The sequence below is a fragment of the Bactrocera oleae genome, chromosome 2 (assembly GCF_042242935.1).
Source record: "Bactrocera oleae isolate idBacOlea1 chromosome 2, idBacOlea1, whole genome shotgun sequence".
NCBI lineage: Eukaryota > Metazoa > Arthropoda > Insecta > Diptera > Tephritidae > Bactrocera > Bactrocera oleae.
Window position 1 is genome coordinate 97,719,971 of NC_091536.1, and position 18,121 is coordinate 97,738,091.

Consider the following 18,121-nt stretch of genomic DNA (forward strand, 5'->3'; position numbering starts at 1 on the left):
TTTAGATGCGATTATCTCTTGCAATGAGCTTTTGATAACTAAAACCTTATCAATTGGGAGCCAACATTTGCTACTTTATTGACAATATCCGCATCATCAAAACAGTTTAGCACTTCAATCTCATTAAGAGTATGGACGAAGTAATTTGAAAATATTTATAGCGAAAATAATTTTAGATTTTCATGCTAAATATTTCATGTCAAAAGTACATACACCAAAATTAAGATTCAATTCGATAACACTCTCATAATTTTAAAGTACATGGTCTATCGCAACGTCCAGCTTTCGGCTTAGCTCCGATATTACTTACACTTTTTACTGGCGACATATCAATTTCGTTGGCTCAATTTATTTTGAATTTATATTTCTTATGCAAATTTATTCCATTTTTTTTTCCACAAGGTCGGAAAATCACCAGTGACCATTATCAAATTATCGTACACCATTGACCATTTGCCTCATATCACGATGCGGTTTACATTAAACGTGTTTATTTATATGCTAACATTTATCACTTTCTTCCAACTTATATTTCAGGCAAAATGATGGTAATTTAAAACCAACGAAGCACACGCAACTTTCAATACCCCCCGATTGTCAGCTTGATCCATTACAACCGAACAACCACCATCACCAACATCTGCAGCATAATCACGAGCAAAGCAATCACCAGGCCCATCACAGTCTACTACAGCCGAATATCAGCGAAAGTGCCAATGGCGGCGGTGGCACCTCACCCTCTGTCGGCGGTGTCATCGGTGGTGGTGGAGGTGGCGTCATGGGTGGTTTGATTGGCATTGATTCGTCCACATTGCGGTCAACGGCAACCAGCCATCATCGACAAAGTCCACTGGTGATGGGCGAGGCGTTAGAAGGTGATGACACGGATCCAGATGTTATACCCAATCAATATGGTAAGTGTAATGCTGTTATGCTAATATACAAATAATGCGCCACTTGTCATCGAACGAACGACAAATAGTTTTCAATTTTAATATTTTTATGAGACACTGAAAAAAATATTTGGAACTAATTTGTGGACACACACATTCATTTATGAGATCTTTAGTGCAAATAAATTCGTCCAATAGGATGCAATATGAGCCGCCTGTACAGATTAATTATAACCTCAAAGCATTTCGTTGATTTGTAAGGTACTTAAAACCTGAAGCCAGCAATTTTTACGAATCACAAGGAAACGGGTTTTCAACTGTCTAACGTATTCCCCAACGTAGTGGTCAGTCCCGAAACCTAAACCTATAAGAAATAGCTCAATCGATAGGTTGTCAATAGGCATTTAAAGCAAAGTTTTAGTCAAAAAATTTCTGTCACATGGCGAAAAAAATTATTACAGTACCGTTACACAGTAAGCTGGGGCCAATTAGTCGACATAGTCTGAACCTTCAATATCTTTAGTTTTTACTGATACACCTACCTCAGAGACATTATTTAAAAAAAGTTATGAATTTTTAACTTCCCGCTAAGAAAATGGAAAATTTTCTAAAAATCGGGAAGATATTGGTTTCACCCCATTTTGCAAAAATCGAGTTCTCAACAGATCTCGACGTTCTGAGGGTCGAGGAAGCTTCCCCGAACATTTCTACGATGATGTCCGTATGTCTGTATGTATGTGTGGATGTATGTGACCCTCTTATAACTTTTAAACGGCTCAACCGATTTGAATAAACTAAACGGCATTCCAAAGGGTTTCATTACACTTGAATTTCGTGTAAGTTTGGACCCAATCGGATTAGTAGATTTCGAGAAATCTCAAAAATAAAAATTTTGAAAAATCGTTTTTTTCGAATTTTTTCCAAACGACTTGACCGATCGACACCAAAAACTAATCAGTTCTAAACCTTGAAAAAACACATCGTTTGCCGCAAACCGGGTCGAAATCGGTTGATTTACTTGCTAGATATCGAAAACGAAAAATTTCGAAGTTGCAGGGATGGCACTTGAGGCCAACCGTTTTCCACATTTTTTTTACAGTGTAGTTGCCTATTCTGAATTTATTTCCCTTAATTTGTTTGTGTCACGTTTTCTAATATCCATTTTAATGGCGCAAAATGTATTATTCCCTGGAGCAATTATCAGGTTAACTTCTTTTTTTGGAAAATTACGGTGTTAACGATATTCATCGATACGCATGTGCTACATGCACATACAGCGCATTTTCATACTTATTTTAAGAATGCATTGTTGCAATTACTCTACTTAATGCACAATACTTTTAATGCACTAATTTAAGGTTAAACAAATATTTTAGAGCCCTAAGTACCTAGCTCAGCGTGCACTAGCAAAGTAGGTCAGTCGGCATTTTTTTCTATTTATGTTTTGATTTTCTTTATTTTTGTGTTTTTTACGCAACATAAAGGACTGCCTGGTTCTTATGCACCTTGACAACCTGACAGAAAGCAAAATATTATAAACATATATATTTATATATATATAGTACAATATATATGTACATGAGCGCAACAATAAAAAGCTGTGTTTACTTAAATTTCAGAAAAACGTCCACTGAAGTCGCAGGTGGCCTCGCCCATATTCCGCAGCCCTTCAGCGCGCTTACTGCAACGCGACTACAGCAGTCTTGCGGACACGGAGCGCGCTGGCACATTGAGTAGCGGGAGCGTGATTGGCGGCATCACGAACAGCTCAACACTGAGCAGCGCCGACGGCATCTCCAGTCTGGGCTCATTGGTCGGAAACAGCAGTGTTGGAAGTGTTGGTGGCATTGGCGTTGGCAACGAAGTGTTGCACTACACATTTAGGCCAAGTAAACAATTGGTGAGTAACAGACGATAACCTTTAGTTACTACCAAACGAACTATGTAGCTTATTGCCCCTGTATATACTCGCGCCTTCTTCTACCCACATAAGTATATGACGAGCATAAGAAAACACAGAGAGCAGTAGGTGCAGTGACATGAAAACTAAAAAATTGTCATCGCATAATAATGAGTGTAAACATTACTGCAAATAACAAACTATAAAAAATGCACACTAAACCAATACCACAAAAGATATATACCACACACCTACATATACATTACGATTATTACTTCTCATGCATGCAAATTCAGTAGCGCCAAACAGCTCATCATCAACAAATGCTTCAGGGATTCAGGGCCTCTCCATGATTTCCTCGCCCCAGCAGCCCTGCTTTCCTCAAGCAATTGCAAGTAGTATAAAAATTCCACCAACGAGGACAATGTCAGAGTAGACATATGTACGCAGATATACTTATATGTAAGTAGGATTCAATTCGTTCCGCGTAGGCAAGACTGCCGCTGGATGGAAGCAGAAAACATAATACGTTGAGAAGTGACACACATTTTTGCGTTACAGTTTCTTTGTAGTTGCAAGGATAATCGTTCAAATGTAAATAAAAGGCTTCCCATGAACCAATATTTCGTCACAGTCCTATATTTCAAAGTATGTAGATGTAGCAGTTTCAGCAGAGGGCTTAAAACAGAAAAATCGGATATCCGCGCGAGTATTTAAAATAATAAAACTTTTTTTCATTGTGCGGGGGAAGTAAATTATTATTCGTGGGGATAAGCGCCGCTTGTTAAAAGACCATGAATATTTCGTAGGACTTCAACTGACAATATAGGTCATTATCAGTAAAGCCTTTGTTATGAAAAGTCACGAGGCGATTGGCACACTTTCGAGAGTATTCTTAAATAAAATGTTGAACAATTAATTGCGTATGTAGAGCTGCTGGTCTAATTATAAAATCCTCATTACATACAATTCTAATAAGATCAACATTTTTTCTTCTTTCTTTTCACAACATACCTGTCACCCATCCATGCACCACACGCTTTCATGAAATTGCACCATTCCATCTCATCATAAATGCGAATACAGAGTTATGCAACATTAAATAAAAAGGGTATCACCACATGTAGTCCACCGCTGAATATCTCACTTTATAACACAACAACTACAGCATCATCATCGTTATCCTCAACATATCACTCGACGCCACAGCCACAGCCAATGGAAGTGAGTTTACTCAGTCCAAATAATCCGTCGGTGACTTCCTCGCTCAGCGAATATCGATTTCGGCCGGAAGTGGTAACCACATCGAATCGCATACAGGAAAGTTGTATATAAATAGATAAAAACGAAAATAACACACATATGAGTATAAATAAAATATGTTGTGTATGTGTATATGTTGTGTATATATAAGTAATACATATGTATGAATAATGATGGATGGACTAAAATAGACTGACGTAAATTAATAATTTGTTCTTCGACGTCCAATTTTTAAGTGTGGTTTAAACATACGCTTCTGTAGGAGCACAGCTTTGGTTATTTTATTTTCTTTATTCGTAACAAGTGCTGGCACACACATACATACATGCATATGTACAAATGTAAAATCAATTTATAACATATATTATTTACAGTAGGTTGTTTATTTGTGTTTGTACTGCGGCTGCTGTTGCTGCAAATGAGCAATCTACAAAGTGACAAAATAAATACCGCTATTTTACAATAAATATTTGCCTGATTTAACGGGACAGTTAACAGGTTTTACACAAAAAACACCTTGGAACCGCGCACACTTTTCATATTGACCTCTTTGAAATTTAAAAAAAAGCAGAAAATCGGCTTGACCTGTTTTCCCACATTCGCATAATAAAGCTTACGATTATTTTAAAGCTCTGCGGTGGATTTTATGCGGGGACATTGTCTCTGAAAGGTTTTGCTCATTAGTAAAAATAAATCCATTATCTTTGCACTAAATTGTAGATTTAGTTAAATTTGTAGATTTATTTAGCACTGTTCGAATTATCCCAATTAGGTGAAATATGCACCGTTTAGTTCGATAACTTGTTAGGATTTTGAAGGTAATTTCATAATGTCAAACTCATAGAAACTCTCTTCCTTATTGGCAAAAAATGGAACAATCGTTTTTAATTAGCTTGACTTAAGGGTCCTGGCTTGGCCATGATTTGCTCCGGCTCACCGTGGGTCTGCCACGACCGTTTTTACTTGACGTTGTCGTATGTGACCCATTTTTCATCACAAGTAATCATTCGCTTCAGAAATGGTTGGAGTTTGTTGCGATTCAGCAGATATTCGCAGATCGAATTTCGTTCAACGAGAATTTTTGCGTTAACTCGTGGCACCGAGCTTCTTTTTATATTCAGCCTTATTTAGCAAACGCTTTTTTGTGCAAGGTTTAACTCCTAGAAAAATGAAAAGTGTTTGGCGGTCGGACTCGACGATTTCCATTATTGTATCGATATCGTGGTACATCCTTGACGTCGAAATTGCCGTAAAGGATTCGTTGAAACTAAAATTTTGCATTCAAGCAATACTGCATCAAGCAATCACAAAATCGTCTGAGAGGGCTTTTTTGTTTAAAATTTTATATCTCACTTCTACAGTGCAAGATACAGAGTTATAAAACCATCAATTTTAAAAATAATGGATTTATTTTTACTGAACCTAATATCATTAATAAAGGATCGATAAAGCTCGCTTACAGTTTAGGTATGTAAAAAGTCATCATTTGATTTTTATTGACTGAGAAGTACAAAGGACATACAACTCAATTCTGTAATTCGGAAGAATTGCTTTACAAAAACAATGCTAGCTATTATTTCAGAATTCACGTGCGTTTATAACGTCATACTCATTCTTCCAATATTTATAAAGCATCAAATGACGAAAGCCCATCGAATGCGCCCGGTCAAAAATATCTATTTTTTGGAATATCCAATGAAAAGTGTTTAGTGCTTTTCGTTAATCAATCGCTATTAAAGCAAAATAAATAAACCATGCATAATTTATTAATATGCAAATAGCCTGTATAGCCGAACTCAACTCGAAAAGCTCTGCATGGCAAATAGAATTAGCTTATAATATGTCCACTAACAACTTTGTACGTGTGTCTGTGCATTTGTAAACCCGATATTCAATTAAGCTAATACAAACTGCCAATTTGTGTTTAACCAACAACAATAACAAATAATTCGAGAAAGCTTTTAAATACAAATACAAATAGAAAAAAATAATAAATCATAGTGAAGCTGTATTTGCTTATATATTTTCAACTATATATGTACATATAAATACTATATATGTATTTGTGTGTGCGTTCAATGTCGCCGCGGCTATAATTATCCTGTCAGCGCTGCTCTGCTTAGTTGCTGGTGTGCACGTTCATTGCCGTTTATATGTATATGTGTATATATTGTATATATATGTATGTGTGTGTCAACCTAGTTATATATGCCATAAGTATGTAAATATAATTAATTAATTACTGTTTTTAACCAAATTTTAATTGTAATGAAGCGAAAATCGCACTGTCATTCTATATTTTGCGCAGCCAAGCATTTCAATTAAATAATAATTATATGAAATAAATGTAGCTGTATAAAAAGTCAAGTTAGCGTAAATACCTTTGGAAGATTCCAAATAGTTTAATAGCAGAATGAATGAAAGAAGAGGACGGAAAACATTTTTCAATTATTTCCATAGGAAATTTGTACATATCACAAGTGAACACCCGTTTACCCATTTGTTTTAGTAACTGTTTTAACTGCCACATATGTATATTTTCAGCTGCAAACACTTTCATTTCACATTTACACGTAATCATAAATACTAACACAATTTAGCCGCTCTGGAAACCTTAAGGCAACTCTCTTCAACCTGCCCAAGCCATTTATCAAGAGTCCTAACATATCATATTTGCATATTCACATAATAACAATCGTTCAAACTGCTCTTTGTGGAGTTTAAAAAGAAATTTTACATGTATATTGTTCTTTTCTAACCTAAAATTGCTGTTTTTTAAAAACTTATTTTTTTTTGTAATTAATGCTAGAAGCGCACTTTTATGCAGATAGGGTTTTATCAGAAGAAAATAATTATTTGATTTTTGACGAAATATCACTTGAAAAGTAAGATCGAACCCTGCTACTTGGTAGTGGTGCCTCTAAACTCAACATATCAGTTACTACGGTACAAAACAACAGTTTAGTACAGTAAATTATAAAGCGAACATTGATTAAACATACGTAGTATTTTGTACCTTCATTTTACTGCTGCTTATCCTTACGTCGATGAAAATGTCTGCTAATTAATAAAACCTTACGAGTGCACCACAAAAAATTGTTTCCAAAAACTGTTTTTATTACTATATAATATTTAATTACGCTCCTACTATGTGGAAATAACTTCATTTGAACTAAGTAGAGTCCCGTTTTAGAAGTATGTGGACCATATCTGTACTTCCATACGTTGATTCCTTATTTTTAAGGAAAAACAAAGTTTGATAAATCTCGTAAGCATGTTTATGCGGATAGACAAGTTCCCCCTTTCATCCTTTCTACAGAGTAGATTTATGCGTGGTTTTATAGAGAAGGATGTTAAACGGTTTCATATCCTCTAATAAAATTATATGCGATACGAAAAACAATAACTATAACTCTATTTATTAAAAGGCGAATATGGCTTCAAGAGAATAAATGTAAAATTTTCAAACACTCAAATGACGAAGTAGATGGCGTTTAATACTTTAAGGCATTTCTATCGCTTTTATTATTCACCTTTTTAATATACTCAACTTGTAATATAATTGTCGAAAAAATTAAAAAAAAATAAATATCTGCATTAAAGTTAATAACTACTTAAAGATTTTACAGACACGTACATGAAGTTTTCAATAGAATTTTATCACAAAAATAAATTTGTCAACGAAATTTTTGATTGGACCAAAAATTTATAGATTTCTGAAAACCATCACATTTCTAAACATATCTACTTAATTGCAGAAATGCAACTACTGATTTCAATCCAAAATATAAAGATAAGCACTTGTTAAACTTACCACAGTTACTTTTAGTTTTCCCTGCGCAATAATGAATGCATGAAATAACTTGAATTTTAAGAAAAAACAACATGCCTTCCATTGAAAATATTGAATTAGAAAATAAAGTAAGGAAAAGCGCTTTAACAAAACAAAACGCTCAATTTGCAGCAAAGCTTTGTCATTGCCTTCATTTAAACTGTTTATTTTATTAAATTCTTGCTTTTTTAGGGATCTCATTGAATGATTGCCTTTGATATTTTGTCGATGTTGTAATATATATGCCTTCGAGCTTTTATGAAATATTGAAAAATTGTATTGCTTATACTAAAATGTTTAGATATGTACATGAAAATTAAATTTTTCTGCCCAGAGAGATTTGAATTTCCTAAAACATGAGCAAATACTAGTTATATGCTTTTAATTTTGCGTGAAATATTGTAATATTTTTGTTAAATCTATTTTTGCCAACAGGAACCTTATTCCTATACCAAGTTTAGGACATTTCAGGAGTCACATCTGTAATTACAAAAATTGCAACCAAATCACACAAATACTCACACATATTTACCCACATATGTATCTAGTGGCTTTCGCTTTTTTATCAATTTTTAAGAGCGCAATAACGGTTGTTAGGCATATATCGTAAAAATCGAGCGAGTACATAGCTGTTATTGGTTTAAATAATCCTGAATTTATGTATTTAAATATTTTACTGTTTATCGTGTAAATAGAACAATATGTGTAGATATGTATATAGCAAAGTGAATGGATATTTGTACATTTACATATGTGCGTGAGTGTGTAGACTGTACCAGATACATATACAAATATTTATAAATACCGAAAGTATTAATTTCGTTAGTGAAACGAATAGGCAATAAAATGCATTTCTAAATGTTGTTGCAATAGTGGCATTGCATTCAAACAATACGGAATACCAATTAAAGCCCTAGCATATTACTGTAAATAGCAACCGCTTGCAAGCGCCCGTCCTTCGTTGGCGTTCGTGTGTCAATATGCCAGCGAAATTTACGCCGTTTGTAGAAAAGCTAATTTATTTACTATTTATTTTGTGGTTCAAAGCGCAACCACTAAGTGTTATATATTTCGTTGAAACGGTAAAAACTAAAATCTGTATTTTTTACTTTCTCTATATGTACGAGTATGATTTAAGCTTAAAAAATGTGTGAAACAACTGTAAAAAGTATGTATATGTGGATGCGTTGAAAGCAATTCACATTATATTAATTAGAATCGAAAGTGTGAAAATGTGGATAACGAAAAAATGATAGGGTAATCACGGTTTGTATAAACTGTTTGTAAGATACAACTAACTAAGAGCGTACAGTGCTCGTGTATTATGTAAATAAATATGTGTCATTGAGTGTGTTACTTCACAGTTATAGATAAAACTGAAAGCATTCGTAAATGCATACTACTTGAACATATAGTACTCCTACTATATATACATACATACCATATATGGTACTATATCAATGTGAACTATTGTATTGTATTTATATTGTACTTATGTATGTATTTGTATTCATGAGACTAACATTACAAATGCTTTAGTTTTAATTACATATATAAACTCCTAAGCTTAACGAGCCATGTACATGTATAAAATGAGAATTATATGTTATATAAATAGGATTATATGCTAGAGTAAAAGGTGACTTGTGCGCAAGCATATACATACATACATATTATATTATAGATAAATGCAGTTATATATAATTTTGTATAAATTAATGGGAGTAAATGAAATATTAAATGTTATTTATTACTCAGATCATCTAATAGGACAAGTAGCAAACGTACCACTGTATTTATTATTTGCAATGTAATTAAAATATACAGTTAGGCGTAAATATTTAAATGAGAGGTAACACAATTATAGCAAAAAAAAAACTGAGTTAGAAGGTATACAATTAATGTTAAAAGGAGAAAAGAATAAATAAATAAGAAATATATGCGAAATAAAATGAGTTTTAATTCGGCAAAAGGCGGAAAATTGCTAAAAATGGCAGGCGGGGCGAGAAAAAACTAATGTGAAAGCACGAAAAATAAGCCACTGATCTTGCTTTCTTTGCAACGGTAAGTATTTTTAATTTATTTTAATAGCAAGCAGTATGATATATGAAAAACTGCATGAAATCGATTAGTGGATATACAAATATGTTAAAAAGAAACTCCAATAATTATACAAAATAAATAACAAAAATTTAAATCACAAAATTTCTTCTATAAAATAAATATATGGCTCCTCTCAGCAACACATTCAGTTCACTGAAAGTTTTCGATAAGATTTGTCTAAACTTTCTGGTAGCTTTTTAAAACTTTTCTTCAAGCCAACCGTTCTGCCACTCTACCTCATGCTTATCGCTCCTCTCGTTTATAATTCGTGCGCTTGCTGCGCGATTTCTGTGTCAACCCCACTGCATAGCATTTCATCAGCAGGCATTCGCAGTCGGAAGAGTTGTCGACGCGGCCGTACTTTTCACTTTATACTTTCCAAAATAAGTTTTCTACGCTTGGCTAAATCCATATCCCATTGGTGTGAATAACTTTCTTACATAATTACTCACGGTCTGCTAATCTTTGAGTTGACATGCTTTATGCACTCGAGACGTCATAATAATACGTTCACTTGTCCAATTGTTACACCCGTCATCGCCGGACGGCGTACGTACATACATACATAACTGGGCATATTTTCCACCCTCTCTTGATTTTGTGTGGGAGTGAGGGTATGCACACAATTACCCTTAGCCAGCTGCAACTCTCCTCTGTCCACAAAAAAGATTTGGGAAAATTGTGCACTCGCAAGTCTTCTTCTGTTGTCATCTATGATTTTAATAACTTTCGCCAAGTTTGCTGCGTAGCTGATAAGAACGGTATATACTATATATATTAATAGAGAATGATATTCATTAGGTGAGGTTTAGATCAAGATCTAGACCAACACCATTCTTATTCAGCTCTAAACTATTAATATAATTTTATAACTTTTAAGAAAATTTGTTCATTTCATTTAATATCATTAAAGTATCATACATTCTGATGAACCTAAAGGTATAAATAAGTCTGCGCTCGTTGACACACACTGACCAACATATTCGGCATAAGGCTTGTTAGCATAACGAAAATCTTTATATTTAGTATTTGGGAGTTTGGGTACTCGTATACCGACTTCACATATTTTCCGAATTAAACTATAATGAACCCAATATTATACGTTGTTTATGTATACGGTATACATATTCGGTTAGCCGAGTTTTGAAAATCCTATATTAGGTATGTATATGAGAGATAGGGGTAGTATTGGTTCGATTTTATCCGGCATTATTACATATTATTAACAATAAAACATGCGCTCTGAGTTTCATTAAGGAAACTCAAACACCATCTTTTATATAAGAAATACAGTAAGCGAGATTTTTAAAATCCTAATATTAGTTATATGTGATCTAGGTCCGATTCTATCCATTTTAGGCACAAAGATGCACCATTATTAGAAAACACGCTCTATTTAATTAAGAATTAAAAAAAAATTAAGAATGTTCGAAAGTATTTCTATTAGGTATATAGGGGCTAAGGAAATTATTGATGCGATGATGCAAATATACTTTTATGAGAAATCGATTCTCTAAGAATGTCTATAATATATCTCAGAGATTGACCGATATTTGCGATTAAATGTTCGCTTTAGGAACCGGGTCCAGATATTCGGTATCTGGGGGCTTGAATAGTTTTGCTCCGATTTAAACAATTTTTGGTCACAAGATGGCACACTTTAAAGGCAGCATTCGTGCAAAGCTTTATACGGATGTATCGATGGGTTCTTGATTTGTAAACTGGAAAGTGAAACAATCAGTTGGAATTTAAAATTGTGGGAAGTAGGCGTGGTGGTAGTCCGATTTCACCCATTTTCGCACTGTAATGTATAAATGTTAAGGTAATATTACTTACCAAATTTGGTTGTACTCGGCGGAGTAGATTATGAGATATGGATTTTCACCTTCAAGTTTGTGTAACCCCACCATAAATTTTCAAGGTCCGAGGAGAAAATATCGACACAACAGTAAATGTCATGCTCTTCTAGTCCAACTACCATATCTCTCTTCTAAAGACTTCCATGGTAGTTCGACTATAAAACAGAAAAGAACACTCCTCCTACTGCCTTTCGACGGCTTCTGTCAAATTTGACACCATCTCCTATACGACCCTCTCGTACCATCTCGGGTGTAAAATTGTATGTCTCGAGCGCATGTATTAACCGTTATATAGGGAGTTGGTCACAGGAAGTTTTTAAGGATTTGTCCTGTGTAAATTTGGGTGATATTGCTTCAATGGTTTGGGAGATATTTATAATAAACTTATTAGGGAACGTGGCCGTGTTCACTTTCTTAAAACGACACTATAGATGCTTCTCCCTAAAGCAATTCGTTGTACTAAATAATATTGAAGCTTTGTATTTTATTGTAGAGCTTAGCTAGAGAGCGTATTTCAACTCATATCTTCATCATGATCATTAACTCCATATTTATATCGATTAATTTAAATATTTTAAAATATAAATTTCTCTACGATGTGCTTCCTAAGTTATGAATCAGGATATCTGCTTTATATTTAAAATAAAAAGATAATTGCGTGAGTCCTTCAATAAGAATAATATGAGACGTAGAATTTGTACTCACTTTTTTAAAAGTATCAAGAGGAAATTGAATTTTCTCGCCGAAGAGATTTGAAATACATTTTATGAAAGTATTAAAAAGTTAAATATATATACTTATACACAGTTAGAGTTCATTTGAGTTAAGCAAGCATCAAAATCGGTAGAACAACTCAAGTACCTACTTCGTAGAGTTCAAGAGAAACCTTAGAAACCTCATCAACTTTTAGAAAACATCTCTTTGGCTGGTGACCGAAGTACTTTCCTTATAGAATTAAAGAAGCACTGCATATTTTAAAAAATTGTTCTTTGGCAGGTGATTGGTAGCGAATACTCATAATATTTAATTCAAGACATTAATCGTTTTTAATATATACGCAGAAACTTCCAGAAAACATAATAGAATAAATGAAAACTTTTTGAAGTTCCATAATTCTTTATTCAATTAAATCTTTCGCGGTGTGTGGAAATTTAAAATTCCCCTTGTGTATTCACTTATCAGCGAGTATATAATTGAATGCGTGTCCATGAAAGATAATGTCCTTGTGGTTATGTTTGCGGATTTAGCAGATGCCAATGTTGCCGGTTACTTGCTACAACAAAACATAGGTAGAGGAAGCGATAATAAAATATCTTCCAGCGAGTCGCATTCTAATTACGCTAAAACGCATTAACACTCACAATCAAATCGTCACACAAACATACAAACACACGTACACACATTAAAAAAGAATCAAAACAGGGCACACAGCTTGTCCTAATGCGCGTGAGATGGCTTTTTATGCATTATTGTCCACCAACAGCACAACAAAAGGTGAATGCGATTGCCAAAGGTGAACTCCGATCCGCGACTGATGGTCGACCGCACGCTTTGGTTGGGCCATTCAACGCGGTTATCGTGCCACAAAACACCATTCAACATTTAAACGCGGCGGTCGCACGAAGCTCCCGTCGTCGGTCAAAGCCACTTTGTGTGCAGATTTATGCTGGCACCTTTTTTTTTTTGCTACTTGGTCGTCGTTTTTGTTGTTTCTCGCCATTATTTTTTGAAAGCAAAAGTTGTGTGGATACGAGAAAAATTACAAGTTTCTAAATAAAACAAAAAAAATCGGGTTTTGTGTGTGTTGCATGTAAATCGTAGCGCGTCGTACCGACACGCTTCTGTTTTTGTTTGCACAGCTTGTTTTTGCATTTAATTTACGCCCAGCCACTGCTGGCTGAGGCTGAGGCTGCCGCTGACCTCACCTCAAAAGTTTTGGCCGTTATGATGCTACGAAATGGCTTTTGCCACAAGTTGAAACGTTTTGTAAAGAGGATTTGCAATCACGGTAATCATGACCATTAGCGAAACCGAACGAACAGGCGCGGCAGTCGCGGAATGAACGGTTGAATAGGGACTTGGTCAGACTCTCTCTCTCGCACTGACACCATTTTTGTTGTTTTATACATATGTGCTCTGAGCATTTGCGGGATTTACTGCCACCCGTCGTGGTAATGCATGGCGCGGAGTGTGATGGTTGCGCAAACCTTTAATTTCATCATTATTAACATTTCAAAAATGTGTTAGAATTTCATTTGTCATCAGTAAGTGACATGCAAAAATTTAAGGGAATTTTCGCTACGTTCTAATCTTTAAAGCGTTCTTATTTGCATTTTGTTAATTATCAGCAAAATTAAAATGCACAGAAAGGTAAAAATTTGCCGTTGTGTCGTTAAACTTAACTGAAAAATATATGGAATTTATAAACCACTTTCGAAGAGAATACGAAAATCCGCTGCAAACTTACGAAATCGATTTCATTTGATGATGATGATATATTAAAACACAATCCAGGCATTAAACAGTGATGCTGCGAATCTTACAAAGAGTTTCTATTGGTGGTCAAGCGAGGTCTTTACTTAAAAATTGCTTGCATAGTAATTGGTAAGATACCTTCTTCATTGGACCTTACATTCAGCTGTAATCTCAGACGCAGGCATGCTGATCAGAAGAAAGGATAATTTGCCTTTAGAGAACACAGTTGTCTAATCCAATATATATTTAAATGGTATATTCATGGTTTGTTGGATTTTCAATGCCATCTCTGCTTATTAAAGCGGCCGTCTTTTATATCTATTATTACAGGCATTGAATCCGTTCTTGAAATTTTCAATAAGCTCCAACATGCTTTCCGTCAGCTCATGAAGCTGTTCGCTTATTAAGCTCGAACTGACAACTCAATAATTTTATACATATGTCGCATACTTTTCAAGAGTATAAGTGAGAGACGAGTCTTGGCTGCAACCAATTATAGCGCGACCCTGAAAATTTGCACATCTTCATAATACCGAAAACGTGTTTTCCGTCACTTACTTAGTGCTGTTTATTTTTCTGTCGCCAGGCAAACAACCATATTCCGGATAATAAAATACAGCATTACTAATTGGCTTATCTACATTTTACTTTTATATACTCATTTGTATTATTATACTAGTTCACTATTTTCCCCTTTAAGAAATTTGCAAGCAAATGTAATTTTTCTTCGTTTTATCATAACCTGGTAGTCAAAGGATCAAACAAACCAATTATGCCTGCCGACTTGCAACACGGACACTCGCGAACAACAATTTTAAAGTAAATAAAATGGCAACGAGAACTTAAAATAAAATGGCTCATAAAATAGCCCTAATCAAACCGTTATTAACCGACCAAATTAATATGTATTCGCATATGTATGTGTATGCATACGTTGTGCAAGTGTGAAGAACAAAGTTCGCTGGCGTGGCAGGATAAGCACTTATGTATTAGGGTGGAGCGAAAAAAAAAATTTGTTTGCTTAGCCTGAGAGTCAAATTTGTAGATTAAAAAAAAAAAAAAAAAATTTGGAGAAAAAAAATTTCTTTTTGGTTTAAACTCTTCACATTTATACAAAAACTATCGAACTTGACGGTTTTTGACTCAAAATCGATTTTAACGCTTAAGGAAAGCCTGTTGTCGTTTAAGACTTTTTTTAAAACTCCAATAATGACCACAAACCTTTTTTTAAATTGATAACTTTTAATTGGCCAGAAAGAGGACTCTCCACATCTTCTAGAACACTTATCAAAAATTGTATACGAAACACAAATTTTAACTCGAAATTTACTTTAAAAGTGAGTGGGCCGCCTCTAGACGTTAAAAATTTTTTTTTTTCAAAAATTGTATTTTTTTATAATCTACAAATTTGACTTTCAGCCTAAGCCAAAAAAAAAAAAAATTAAATTTCGCTCCACCCTAATATGTATACCATAAGCGTGTGCTGTTGAGGGGCTAAAAATGCAATAACGATACGCCTAAGATTGCTATTCCACTGCCAAAGTTATAAATGGAATGCTTTATTGGCGAGCTTTTCGCTATTTGTAGCTTCGTTGCATGAATTCAAGCAACTGTGTACTTAATCGTATGTAGGTTGTTGCTGGTGTAAGTGAATTGTGGCGCATGTCGTAAAATATAATTTTCAATTGTTTTGGCCTCTGCCAGCTCTTTATTGTGGCAACATTTGTCGGCTGCCGCCACGGCGAAAGCTTTCGCAACTCTTCCAACCCTCGTAGTTACGTCAACACTTATGTTTGTATGTACATACGAGTGTGTCTGTATTTGTGTGAATAAATTGGAATGCATGCCTGACGCCTCATATTGTCAGCTTTCATTAAAAGTCATGTATGCTCGCGTGGAGCAATTATTCTTGCGCCTATTACTTGAGGTATATTACCGTTACTTTCAATCCGTCAACAGTCCGTCAGCGGAAGCACATACTCACATTTGCATTCGTTCCCCGCTATTTATGAAGCTCTGTAATTTGTTTAGTTTTGCTTTTGCCTATTTTCAAAAATAACCACTAATGAAGGTATATAAAAGTTGTATAGGAAGTTTAAATTGATTAATTAGTACCAACGTGAAAAGTAGTTAAATACTACTTTTTAAAATATACTTGTAGTGCAGTTTAAATCGTTCATATTTGGCTTGTTGAAACTTTAAATGTTTAATATTGCCTAATTTCATAAAAAAGTTTAAAAAAATATTTAATACTTTCTAATTTTTTATGAAGTTCTTAGGCAGTCTACCAACTGTCATAGTAATCCAAGATTAATTCCAGTTTTCATGTAAATTTCGCAAGGCCGGACTTACAATGTGGAGGCATGGATCCGCGAAACGTGTGGGACCCCTTTTTTGGCGGCCATAATTAAATTCAATCAAATCGATACATTGACATGTCTGTAAATTATTTACTTTTATAATGCGACACAAAAACATCTCAGTTCTTTCGTTTTCTCTTTTTGTGTAGAGATTTGCAAAATACCATACCATTCATATACATAGACAATCTCTATTATATTGAACCCGAATTTTTCAACTCAAATCTACTTTGACTAAGCTATACACTCGCAGCTAATTTTACGTACGACATCATCACACAAAAGAAACCAGTTACATGCATAAAAAGAGACAGTTGGGAGACCAGTGGTAAAGATGAAAAATAACCGTTGAATTGACTGCAAGGCACTTCTAACCGAGTATTTATGGTGTGCGAGTAATTCATGACAAACAAACGGAATCATTTCGCTATCAACAATTAAGTGCGAAATTCTGCGCAACAGACGAGTGCGTCAAAGTGAAACATTGATAAATACTTCGAAATATAGCAGAACAACTCACTCACACACACACTGCCAACGTACGGAAACGGCAATTCCAAAGCAAATACCTGTGTGTAGGTAACTCAGCAGAGCTCTGTTCACAAGTCTAAACATTTGTGAATAAAGTCAACGAAGCATTCATGCGTGCCTGCCTGCAACTGCCTCTTCGCCGTTTCTTCCAAGCGCCGGCTACTGGATTCCCATTGCAGCTCAGCTTCAGCTTCCGTGCGACCTGTGCGGCTGCTTGACGTCGCATTGTCTGTGTATGAAACAGCGTGCGTGAACTTTTAAATATGGTGCATGTCACGTTACTCGAACACACACACACACCTACTTACATATTCAAACTAATATGTATATGTTTACAGCAACATTCCACACTTGGCATATACGTGTACGGCAATAAGTTGATGCACCCATGAAGTGGCATGAATACGTCAACTAATAACTTGCCACAACGCCAATGCACAAGTACCCAGCAGACCTTACACAGCAAGCAAAAAGTTAGTAGTAAGAGAATTATGACACCCCCCTACTAACTAAGGTTTTGTAATGTGGTGGGTGTGGCACACGAGTATGTCATAATTTTTCACAAAATGAGGGAGAAAAAATATCTAACCGAATTCCATAACTTCATGTAAACGCAATAACCACTGCACATTCATACTGTTGCAATTTGTGCGCTTTCATACGAGGTACTAACTGCGATGCAATGCAATGCAAGTTAATGTGCCACAGGGAATGTTGCCCGAGGTTGTGCGAGCGATGTTGTCACATAGTTTGGCGTGATTTTTAGTGTTTTCACTTTGCCAACGGTTCAATGAGCATGTGCACAGTGAGCCGTTTTGCATTTCCGTGAGCTATGAACATTAATAATACATAAATACTACTTGAACTATAGTCAAGCTCTACAACGGTATTGGTTGAAAAATTCT

General features: G+C 34.9%; 1 protein-coding gene across 3 annotated transcripts in view; it reads left to right on the forward strand.

The window, feature by feature from the left end:
- Positions 1–9,832, forward strand: part of side-IV (sidestep IV) — a 111,505-nt gene extending 101,673 nt beyond the window's left edge. For 2 of the 3 annotated variants that reach the window (XM_070106107.1, XM_036357351.2), the window contains exons 16-18: positions 538–914; positions 2,513–2,793; positions 3,880–9,832. In XM_070106107.1, the coding sequence (XP_069962208.1) occupies positions 538–914; positions 2,513–2,793; positions 3,880–4,128 (907 nt within the window). In that variant the 3' untranslated portion in view covers positions 4,129–9,832. The remainder of the gene's footprint in view (positions 1–537; positions 915–2,512; positions 2,794–3,879) is intronic. The other variant, XM_036357352.2, reaches the window with a different exon arrangement.
- The last annotated feature ends 8,289 nt before the right edge of the window (positions 9,833–18,121 follow it).